The sequence below is a fragment of the Anabas testudineus genome, chromosome 8 (assembly GCF_900324465.2).
Source record: "Anabas testudineus chromosome 8, fAnaTes1.2, whole genome shotgun sequence".
Taxonomy (NCBI): domain Eukaryota; kingdom Metazoa; phylum Chordata; class Actinopteri; order Anabantiformes; family Anabantidae; genus Anabas; species Anabas testudineus.
Window position 1 is genome coordinate 17,532,582 of NC_046617.1, and position 10,573 is coordinate 17,543,154.

The 10,573-nt window shown below is 40.6% G+C and overlaps 1 protein-coding gene, 1 long non-coding RNA gene and 2 other non-coding genes across 7 annotated transcripts; 3 read left to right on the forward strand and 1 right to left on the reverse strand.

Moving 5' to 3' along the window:
• The first annotated feature begins 141 nt into the window (after positions 1-141).
• On the forward strand, positions 142-1,875 carry LOC113156310. Its single transcript, XR_003298292.1, has 5 exons — positions 142-323; positions 615-679; positions 879-936; positions 1,124-1,191; positions 1,366-1,875. It is a non-coding gene; the product is annotated as an uncharacterized LOC113156310 (long non-coding RNA).
• On the forward strand, positions 978-1,051 carry LOC113163938. The gene has a single exon (XR_003298953.1). It is a non-coding gene; the product is annotated as a small nucleolar RNA SNORD49 (small nucleolar RNA).
• On the forward strand, positions 1,219-1,288 carry LOC113163931. The gene has a single exon (XR_003298952.1). It is a non-coding gene; the product is annotated as a small nucleolar RNA R38 (small nucleolar RNA).
• Positions 1,422-9,943, reverse strand: LOC113156282 (fas-binding factor 1 homolog). 4 transcript variants are annotated; one of them, XM_026351339.1, is made up of 31 exons: positions 9,779-9,943; positions 9,495-9,614; positions 9,289-9,319; positions 8,971-9,015; positions 8,815-8,860; positions 8,663-8,732; positions 8,521-8,571; positions 8,289-8,430; positions 8,079-8,162; positions 7,890-7,937; positions 7,309-7,452; positions 7,093-7,225; positions 6,645-6,793; positions 6,457-6,550; positions 5,867-6,370; positions 5,712-5,782; positions 5,376-5,416; positions 5,249-5,296; positions 5,027-5,158; positions 4,845-4,945; positions 4,494-4,700; positions 4,102-4,209; positions 3,846-3,985; positions 3,607-3,725; positions 3,325-3,447; positions 3,056-3,232; positions 2,769-2,945; positions 2,559-2,696; positions 2,380-2,476; positions 2,176-2,303; positions 1,422-1,647 (listed from the first exon to the last, which is right to left on the reverse strand). In XM_026351339.1, the coding sequence occupies exons 2-31, from the start codon at positions 9,495-9,497 to the stop codon at positions 1,564-1,566; spliced, it is 3,435 nt and encodes a 1,144-aa protein (XP_026207124.1). In that variant the 5' UTR covers positions 9,498-9,614; positions 9,779-9,943; the 3' UTR covers positions 1,422-1,563. The 4 variants fall into 4 exon arrangements, with proteins under 4 accessions (XP_026207124.1, XP_026207116.1, XP_026207133.1 ...); XM_026351331.1 differs by having other exon boundaries at positions 2,176-2,306; XM_026351348.1 differs by lacking the exon at positions 7,890-7,937 and having other exon boundaries at positions 2,176-2,306.
• Between the last annotated feature and the right edge of the window lie 630 nt (positions 9,944-10,573).

Here is a 10,573-nt window from a genome sequence, read left to right on the forward strand (position 1 = left end):
TAGTATTCGTACAGTGTGACATTGATGTTAATACATCTTTCAACATTGAATCAATGCTAATTTTCTTCCTTTATCAGTTACTTTTTATTGTTTTTGTTAAATTATAATAACTCATGTTTAAAACTGTTTAACCTTAGCCACGCCCACTCGGAAACCACGTGGGACGTGACGTTCCCGTCAAATAAAAGCGTGATCACGCGAGACTTCCGGTCTTCTCGGTCTCTTCAGTGAAGGTGTGAGGAGCTGTAACATGCTGCTCTTATATGTCCTCACACATTTGCATCTAAATATGGAATCTGCAGTAGACGACCCGCCGTGAACAGGTACTGATTTGATGAGTATTTAATAAGACTTTAGTGTGTGGAGGTTCAGAGGTGGTGTCACACGTGTCTGTGTTAGCTGCTGTGTTAGCTTCAGCTAAGCTAACACGTGTTAGAAGAGCACGCTGGGGCAGAAGTTGCAGATCTTAAGGAACTTAAAGCTCGATCACACGCATTAATTTGACATTAAATTAGTTTAACAACGCGGTAGGACCACAAGAGTCAATGTTAAATTGTTGTCTTGATGCCTGATGGCTACAGATCTAACGTTTAAAATGCATTTTAATTTTACAGGGAGCTTTGGAGGATGGAAGCTCATCTTTTTTTGCTAACATTAGGCGTTTTCAGCGTCACAGAAGGTAAATCTGACTCTTAAATCAGTTTGTTTAATTCCAGACTATGCAGTGCATATGATGAGTTTGTTATCCCTGTCTGAAAAAACTACACGTGTGGAAACCAATGGTATCTGAGCTGCTGCAGACTGCTGTGTAAGCACAGATGTGTTGTGTATAAAACCACATGCTGCTGATGATTACTAAAGGAATTTATTCTTTACAGGTTCCTGGTTCGGTCCTGCGTGGTAGTGATTGCCTTAAAGAAGAGGTACACTGTGCAGGTTTGTACTGCACCACTGCTTTCCACCAAAGTTGCCATTGATTCAGTGATGAAAGCTGCTGCATAGGAAGTGCCGTCTGATGCGATAACTGACGATGGCAAGAGCTGTTCTGAGAAATCCTAGCAGACCTTAGCTTCTGGTGTCAGTTATGGTATCATTTAATGGCTGAGCTGTATCATCTCTCCAGACAGATGTAATATCCATAAACCAAGAAAGCACAGGAAGGAACACGGGCGCTTCAATAACAGGAAGCAGGTAAATGATGTGAAACTGACATGTTAGTCAAGCCAATGATGATAAAAGTTATCCCTGTCTGAACACGTGTGTGGAGTCATGGTAACCTGAGGCTTGACTTAAGATATAGGAAGAGAATATTATTGTGTAGGTGAAGATGTCAAAAGTATAATTCTATTTTCTTTTTTATTTTAGAGTGTAAGTGGACACAGCATCTCAGGACTTTCAGGAGTCTCGACACCACAGGAAAATATAAAACCAAGTAGATTTTATTGCATTTATCTCAATGTTTAACAAAACTAAGTGTATATAAAATTCCAGCATAATGGTAGATTCAAGTATGCTGCACGTTAAGAGTACCAAGTCCCACTGGGAGTGTCCAGAAAACTTTGGTCAATCCGTGTTGAGATATGATCTGTAAGATTTCTTCTTCAGGTTTTCCAGAAAGATCTGTTCTTCTTGGAGGAATTCACGGTCCTATGAGCGGGAGGGGAGGACACATAAGTTATCTGGGATAATAGAAATTTAAAGCTTAAATTATTTATTTAGTGTTAAATATTTTAAGACGATTGTTTCTAGGATGATTTACTGGCGCTAGCTGTTACAGTATCTTGAGTGTGTTGAACGATAATTGTAGGTGAGCTGCAACATGTTTCTGTACTTACAGCCTGTTTGAAATATTTACAATAAATACATCTGCATTAACAATCTTTGTGTTGATTTGAAGTCCTAAAGAATAATCTTTTATTCTCTTAATCATCATCTTACTGCCAAGTTGTTTTTAAATGTTTTAAAATAACAGGTTCATGTATTGGTTAAGATATAACTGGAATAATGGATACTCAAGACCAGCTCTGGTTAACTGTTGCTCTTTGACAACTGACAATCATGCAAGTGTTATACAAAATGTCTTAACTGGTGAACTAATGTAGTTGTCAGGGCTGTTGTGTGTCCAACACTATACAATGCAATAAGCTCTAGCTTTCTTGAAATGCAACTTGTTACCTTTTCTGCAGTGTACTTCCACAGAGCCAGACTGGCCTGAAGCGCCATGGCCTGTGTGTTAGGCAACGAAGAGGGAGGGGCAATATGTAGGGTTGTCAGTTCAGGGTTTTGTAACGATGAACCAGAGTCTGCTGAGGGGGGGGGGCAATCTTGTTAGATACATTAAATTATTTAACTTGAATGTACATTTTAAAAGACATTTACCTTCTAAAACAGGTGAAATAATTTGTGTTAAAGGTGTTATGGGAGGGTTGTGTCTTGTGTTGGCCTCCTTCTGCAGATGATTTAACCGTATTTGATCCTGGAACAAAAACAGATCTTAGACACCACTATTCAGTTAGGATACAGTATGTGTAATTCACATAATGGGCACACACACATACCTGAACCATTCGTTGTTCTTGCTGTCTCAGCTGCTCCGTCTGGATTTGGATTTTTCTGAGTCGTGCGTCATGCTCAGCCTCCACACGCTTTGCCTCCTGCAGTGCTCGTTCCCCTTCCTCATACTTCTCTGCAGAAAGCTGCGAAGCACATGGTGTGGTCAAAAATCAAACATTACACACTTGACTCCACCACCTGAAGGGCTCATTTACCTTGCTGAAGGCCTCCACCTCCTGGGCTCGTGTTTTGAGTCTCAGGGCTGTGCTGGTTATTCTCTCTCTCTCTCTTTCTAGTTCTTCTTTTAGTCTGTCTAAAGATTCTTGCTCCTGTGCCACAGTCTTTTCCTTCTGTTTTAGCTCTGCTGTACGCAGCTTTAGGTCAGCTTGATCCTACAACACAAAAAGAGAATATATTTTTTTGCATGTACTATGTCTTAAAGGAGAAAATACATTTTACCAAAGAAGAGTAGCTACTAAAATTAGTCCCTGTGAAGATTCACCTGTGCCAGACTCAAAATGGAGCCTTCTCTCTTCTCCAGGAGGCTGCTGACCTCCCGTTCAGCCCTCTCATGCCTCTGCCTTTCCTGGGTGTGGAAGTGGGCCCACTCGGCTGCTAGCTTCCTCCTCTCCTCCGCACAGTGCTGCATTACTGATTTCTGCTCCTCCAGCAGTGCACTCTGATAGAGAGACACACAGGCAGAAGGGGTAAGGGGTAGATACATGGAATCAGAATAAGCTCTTATCTACTGTCTGCCCTTGTCATCCTCACCTTAGCTCTTTCCAGCTCTTCTCTCTCCATGTTCATTTGCATGCTTAGAGAGCGCCGTTCTTCCTCCAAGGCTCTTTGCATAGACTCTGCTTTGGCCTGCTCTGCTGTCATCTTCCAGCGCTCCTGAGGAATACCAAAACAAAAAACAAAAAGAAATTTCAGTAGTGTGTGTGTGTGTGTGTGTTAGTTTAGTGTCTTGAGTTGAGTCAATGTATGTGTTCCATTTGTGCTGTGACATAGAAAATGCCGGTGTCCTATTTTAAGGTCTGTTTTCACTCTGACCTTCTCAAGCTGTCTCTGCTGCTCATTGAGCTGAGTGTCCATCCTGGAAATAATTTCCTTGAGGTAAGCTCTCTCATCTGCCATGGCTTTCTGCTGCTGAGCCAGACGGTCCTGCATTACTGAAATATACAGTTAGAGAATGACCTTAACCCAATTTCAATATAATACAACTATGTCCTTTGACAACTTGTATCTTAAGTTATTTGTGCAAACTGTGCGTGTGTGTGTGTCTGAGGTACTTCGAAGCTGCTCGTCTCTGTGCCGTGCCCCCTGCTCTAAGCCATGGGCTGTGTGTTCATGTGTGCTCTCCACCTGAGAAGAAATCTCTCCTAGCCGGGAGGAGAACTGCTCCATCTGCTCAATCACCACTGTAAGAGACCTGGACAAAGACAAGTAGATAATAAAAAACTCCTCACCAAGACTTGCTGCTTAATCTTAAATATCAGTAGTGAAAACACAAACACATACTGATATTGTCCCTTGATAATGACTCACCTGGTCTGAGACGTTGCGCTTGTAACTGCATCAATCTCCTCATCCTTTAACTTCTTCAGTCTTTGGATCTGATCCTCATGGTCTTTCTTCATCTCTAAGATAGATTTTCTTTATGGCAAAATAGGAAAATACAGATATTCTTTATTCATCATAAAATGTAATGAAATGTAATAAACGCTTATTCTGGGACTAACCAGACTATTTTAGTCTAGTTTGTGGGAATAGTTTACTGAGCTGCTTAGTTTGGCAAAACCCAAAACAGGACTTCTGACATCAGCCAGATTCTGTGCATTAATCAGGTTTTTAAACCGAATAGAAAAGTTCATGTTTTACTTGCTAATGTTACTGACATTTTTTTTTCTGTTGCTATAAAAAAGGCTTCTCAGTTTTACCTCTGAAGGTCTCTGAGCCTCTCCACCTCGCGGTCTCTGTCCTGCTGGGCCTGGGCCAGTTTGCGCTGGTACTGTGCCTGCAGCTCTGACCGTTCTTGCTCGGCCGATCTCGTTACTGTGGCCAGACGTTCCATTAGGTCTTCATACTCCTGTCGCGCCCGTGTGTCCCTCTGGGCTGCTGAGTCTTCGAGCAGCTTGACACGAGTCCTGAATGTGCACAGGAACACTAGTGAGTCAGGCAAAGACTAACACAATCCATGTGAATGCAGGTAATTAGGTAAACGTGGACACAGGTGCTGCACATTTACATATTAATAATATTACATCTGATAACCTCTGGGAAATAATTACTTCTGTGTGTTCTCCATGAGTTCTATATCCTGTTTATGCCGCTGCTGGAGACTCTCAAGTAATATTTGGTTCTGGTCTCGTTCAAGCTGCAGTGTCTTCACCTGGATAGTAACATGTTAAGTTTCAGACTTCACAGTGGGCATAAATGAAGCGCAGTGTCAGGTGTGATGGCATCCACATACCTGTCCCTCTAGCTGAATGATACGAGCCTGTAAAGCCTCATTATCACCAAGATGACGCTCTCTGTCTTTGAGTCTCTGCAGGGCCCCTGCATCTGCAACACCTCCTAGACCCAGCAACTGTGACTGCATCATCTTTAGGAAAAGAGTAAACAAGGCAAGAACCTTGATTAATAATTAACCTGTTGTCATATTTTGAATAAATCTAAATAAGTAGTTTCTTACCTGCTGTTGTAGTAGCAGCTGCTGCAGGCTGTCTGCTGAAAATGTCACCTTTTCAGAAAGTATGGAACAAAGCCTCATTAAATGGTTTCTATGTGATGACTAATGCATTACAGAAAAACGTCAATACCTGTTGCTGGACAAGAGCGGATGTTTGGTTTGCCTGTGGAACTGAAAAGAAAATAAACATGAGTAACAATTATGTTGACATGCTCACGTTGGCTGTTGGAAAAGTGAAACGTGCCTCTGTATCTAAAACTACTTAGTACAGTTTAAGCATTAAGAGCTAATGCTAGTGGTGGGTGGTAAATGTGTCATGACACAAGGTAGGGTTAGGTATTAGATATGGAACATGTAAGGTCACAGCATGTTGTACATGTGTCAGAAGCCTCTACAGTACAAGTGGAGAGTTGCGAGGCTGGGCAGTGGCTATAAAAAAACATGGTTGTTTTACTGGGTTAAATACCTTGCTTGGGCTTCTCATCTCTGACCGGGGTGGAGTTAGCAGCAGGGCTTGGTTGTGCAAGAAAAGTGTTACTGCACAAAATAAATTGACAGTAATAAATAGCAAAACAATGTCTCTTAAATAAGTTTAATGGATTTACACAACAAACAACTTACCTTGTTTCCTTGGCAGGCATAAGTGTGTCCTCTCTGTCCCTGGGAGCCTGTGTGGTGACTTGTTCACTGAAGTCTTCTCGTAGGTCAAAAGAGTCTTCCTGCTTGGACGTTTTTGCCTCAGAGTTAGGCAGAGCCTTCTTCCTGCTCAGTGCTCCTGCTAACCAGTCACTCTCCTCATCATCCTTCTTCTGGCTTTTGGAAGCCTCTGTGTTGCTTTGTTTGGAGATATTAACAGTTGGGGCTGGGGTGTCTGCTGCCACCTTTGCAGCAGCTGTTGCATGGCTACTAGTCAGGGAGGACTTTCTCTCCAATAGAGGAGAGGAAGGAGCCTTTGGGGACTCTGCTGAAGTTTTAGTCTCTTTGGCATCGTCCTCTAGAAGAGCATTATCATTGTTTGCCTTGAGGCCTAGCCAGTCGGCTGAGCTGCGGTGTCGAGTGGGAGTGGGGGTGGTAGGTTTTGATTTCTTCTCTGGGCTTGAGGCACTGACATCCTCTGTGGAAAATCTGATAATAAGAAAAAAAATGTTTAATTTACCAAGGCAGGAAAAAAAGCCCCCAGTAAAAACACCATAATTGGACTAGACACACACCGGACAGACTGTCTGCGCGACTGACGTCCTTCAGGCGTGGATCCCAAAGTGGGCTGATAGGATCCAAATGTGAGGTCATCTTCCAAAAGTAGCTCTGATACATGTGAACAAAATTAGCTTTCATCTTTCAATACTTTTAAAATGGCACATGCTCATACTTATGCTAAGAGACAGGAGTACTCTATTACCTTTCATACCAGCTGTCTTCTCCTGCTGCTGCTTCTCTTGAGACTGGTCCTTCCTTTCACCTGTGGGTGGTCGCTCCAGAAGACGAGGTGAAGTCAAACTCTCCAGAATTTCATCTAGTCTTGTTCGGGCTCTCTGAGGAGCCTCACTCCTGAGATTCCACACACACAGGAAAATGAAACAAAGACATACAGTACTTTATGTCATTTTAGGAAACAGACAGAGATACTTGGCTTAGCCATTTTTGCAAAAACAAGCAAAGGGAAGGCAAAAATGATGTTTTGTAAATATCAAGTCATTAAAAAAAGAACAAGATTCTGTAAAACGTTTGTCTTTGTTTCTAGGTGCATCCCAAAGGCACTAAGTAATTATTTATTATTTGAGAACTATAAATAAGAACAACGATACGAGTGAGACAGTTAAAGGGAAAACAGATCTTACAGATGTTACCTTTCCTTGTTGGACCAAAGAGAAGTCTCTTTTTTCTTTGAATTGTTTTTATCACTGTCAAATCCAAGTGCATCCATTAGGTCGTCCTTGTCATCATCAAATTTAAGCTCAGTTGGTTTCTTTGTTGTTTTAGCTGATGAGCAAAGAATAAAACACACATGAAGTTTGGTGTTTGATGATTGCATGGAAAATGAAAAGTAAAAACTTAAGACTCACATGTTTTATTCTTTAGAATAGGAGATGCAGGTGGGGATTGGACAGATTTTTCAGGTTTAGTCTGCTGCAATCTAGTTTTAGATTCAGTCTTGGTTTCATCTGGAAGAAGATCATCAAGCAGGTCGGCCAGTGGGTCATCAAGATCTGTAAAGGAAATGAGATTCTGTACTCTTTCTGTGCTGATTCTTGAGATCAGAGAGTGAGGTTGTGTAGATAGTTTATTGAATACACCAGTTTATAACATCATAATAATCAGTGGTGGTGCTGAATAGGAATGTCATTGTTGAATGGCACTTTTTATCTAATAGTTCATTATGTTTGTAAATAGAGGTGAACACAACATAAAAACCTTTCAGGCAATGAGCTCAACAAATGTAGAATTTACTGGGATGCTGTTACACTGGATTACATACATATACTAAAGGAGTTTTATTGATTTGAGTAACTCAGTTAATAGCATATTGTCTGTCTAGATCGTTCTTTTTGGAAATGGGGTATGTGGGCTTTTAAAAAGTTGATGGTAAAGCACAGAACAATACCCACAAATATCATTCAGCTACAGGGCCAAACACATGTTGTACCTTTAGTGTAAGATGACTGACCAAGACCTTCATTGTCATCGCCACTCTCTGAATTTTTGCAGCAGGTAGCAGAAAAACACAGATTCAGCAGAGTAAACACACACTTCTGGCAGGGAAAGATTTGTTTCTCTTGTTAGATTATATAAAGCTTGACCTCAAATCTAGAATGGAACAAGTGGGCTTACTCACCAGAGAAGGTGAACTTCTTGTAGTTGCGTGCTGCAGACGTAGAAGGTGCAGAGTTTGGCTTCTTCCCTCCTGTGCTTGCTTCATCTGAGTGAAGTGGGAGAGACACGTTTCTCTCTGCTTGCTTCTAATAATGTAAACTTCAAAGCCAGTAATAACGTGTAGCTAATAATGAGAAAGGAATCTATGCAAAAACATTATGCACAAAATTACCTGCTCCCTCTGGTTTTACATTATTTTCTAGTGCTGCAAAGTCTTTCTTTGGCCCCTCATTACCAAACGGCTTTGTTTGTGGAGGAGCTGAACTAGGTTTTTTCTTTGATGCAAAAAGGTCAGCATCCATATCATCCATGTCCTGCATAGGTAAAGACAAACAGTAGTGACCACGTACACACAAATCAAAACTGAACCTTTTCCTGATTCCTGTTTGTTTATAACTACTTACTTTCATGTTCTTCAGTATGTCATTGGGATCTGCTGCTGAGACATCCGAGTCCTTGGCCAGAAACAAGAAGAACAATACTTAAATAAAAGTGAATATATGCACATATTTCTCTTTGTCTCTTTTCACACCACAATCTACCTACTTCAGTGTCCCCACCATCCTGCTTTACTTCCTCTGCGAGCATACTGAAGATGTTATCGGTAGCAGATGAGCTGGAGAGAAACAAATTCTAACTCACAAACAGACACAATATCTAATATTTTAGAAGAGGCATGTTCATTTCTACTAACTTACCGACTCAGTGGTCCACCACGATTTGCCTTCCCCCTTACTGAATGTTCTGGTGAATGTCAAAATAAGAAAACACACTGAGCTTTGGCTGTTTCATATGTGATATCATTATAATGGTCATACAGTTTGGCTTAAAACTGCAGCACTGTTCTCACTCACTTTTATCATCGAATAAGCTGTCGAGCAAATCGTCTTCGAAAGCACCTTGGGAAATCACAAGGGGATACACATTTACTCAAATTAACTGCCAATTTCTGTACACATTCTACAGTATAGTTTGCTTATACTACTAGAAGCTCTCATATAGTGAATCCTTTAGCTGTATGCTATATTTATGTGGTTATTGTTATTAGCACTGGATTATTTACAGCATTCCTTTGTGTTTCACTTTGTCCTAGATTGCTTTATGTTCTCTCCATCCCGGTACAGATATTCTTTAGTGAATAATAATAATAATAATGGAGTGGATGAACCTACTTTTAGATGTTTTGCCCTTCGGCTTTGTAGCCTGCAAAAACACAACACAACGTTAGTTCACGTTTTTTTACATCTGGAGTGTATTAACCTGGTGTAACCCCTGGGTCCACAGCAAATCACAAATCAAAGTGATCCATAGAAGACATGGAACCATTTAACTCTGATAAATCGTAAAAAATGCTGATATGTTCCCCGCTTCGACTCACCATGTTGAGATCTTTGCTGTTAGCGTTAAACGGGAGAGCAGCTAGCCGGCTAGCTAACCTAGCTAAATCTGGTCAGGCGTCTCCTGTCTCCATTGGTAACCACTGTGTTACACCAGGGAGCTTTAATGTGAAAGACACAATGTACGATTGTATAAAATAAGCTGATATTCCTAAACACTGTGTTATTTCGTTCTTTCATAAATCGTGTTTCTTATTAAAAAAGTTGTCCGGTTGACTTAATGTAACGTTAAATCGATGACATCGCCACTAAAGCTAATACTTACTACAAGGTTGCATGTAGCCATCATTCATATCCAAAGTAATTCAGTCGCCTAACACATTAAATAACATATAATAACAAAATATAGCTAAATATAAACTAGCTACATGGAAAAACGTTTAACTTCTGATCGTTTAACTCCACAACCGTAGCAACCGGCGAAATGTGCATTTCCTGTTTACAATCCGCTTTGCATTGTGGGTAGAGTAGTTTTTCACATACTCTGGGGGAACACATTTTCTAAAATGTTTTTTTTTTTTTGTTGTGAAATGTGTTAAAATTAAATTATTGTAGACGTCTTTTCACATCTTTGCACCTTTGTTTTCTTTGTGAACGTAACTAAACTGCTTTACCACCAGGGGGCATCAGAGCTTAGAGAGTTTGGCAAAGTAAACTAGTCACAACCAAACTGAATAACTGAATGATTATTATTATTATTATTATTTGAAGCTTGTGCTTAATTTAGTGAGATATACAGTGTATGTTGTACTTTTATAGGCACAATGATAAATAGGTAAAACAATTGCTCTTTAGGTTTATAACACTATAACTCTACGCTGGTTCTTATGAAGATTTACCCTTCCTGTCCTCCTTCCAGGGCTTTTCAGGTCTCAGAGCAGGATTATAAATACATTCCATGACCTTTTCTCATGTGTCGTTGTGTCAAAACTGATTTTGTGCCATGCCCAAACAACTAGTTTCTACAAGTAGGAAAAGCTTGTTTTCCTGTTGATGAAAGGGTGCAGCAGTGGGGTTTTGTTTACAGTGGTGTCTTCATAAAGTCTTTGTCACGACAAAT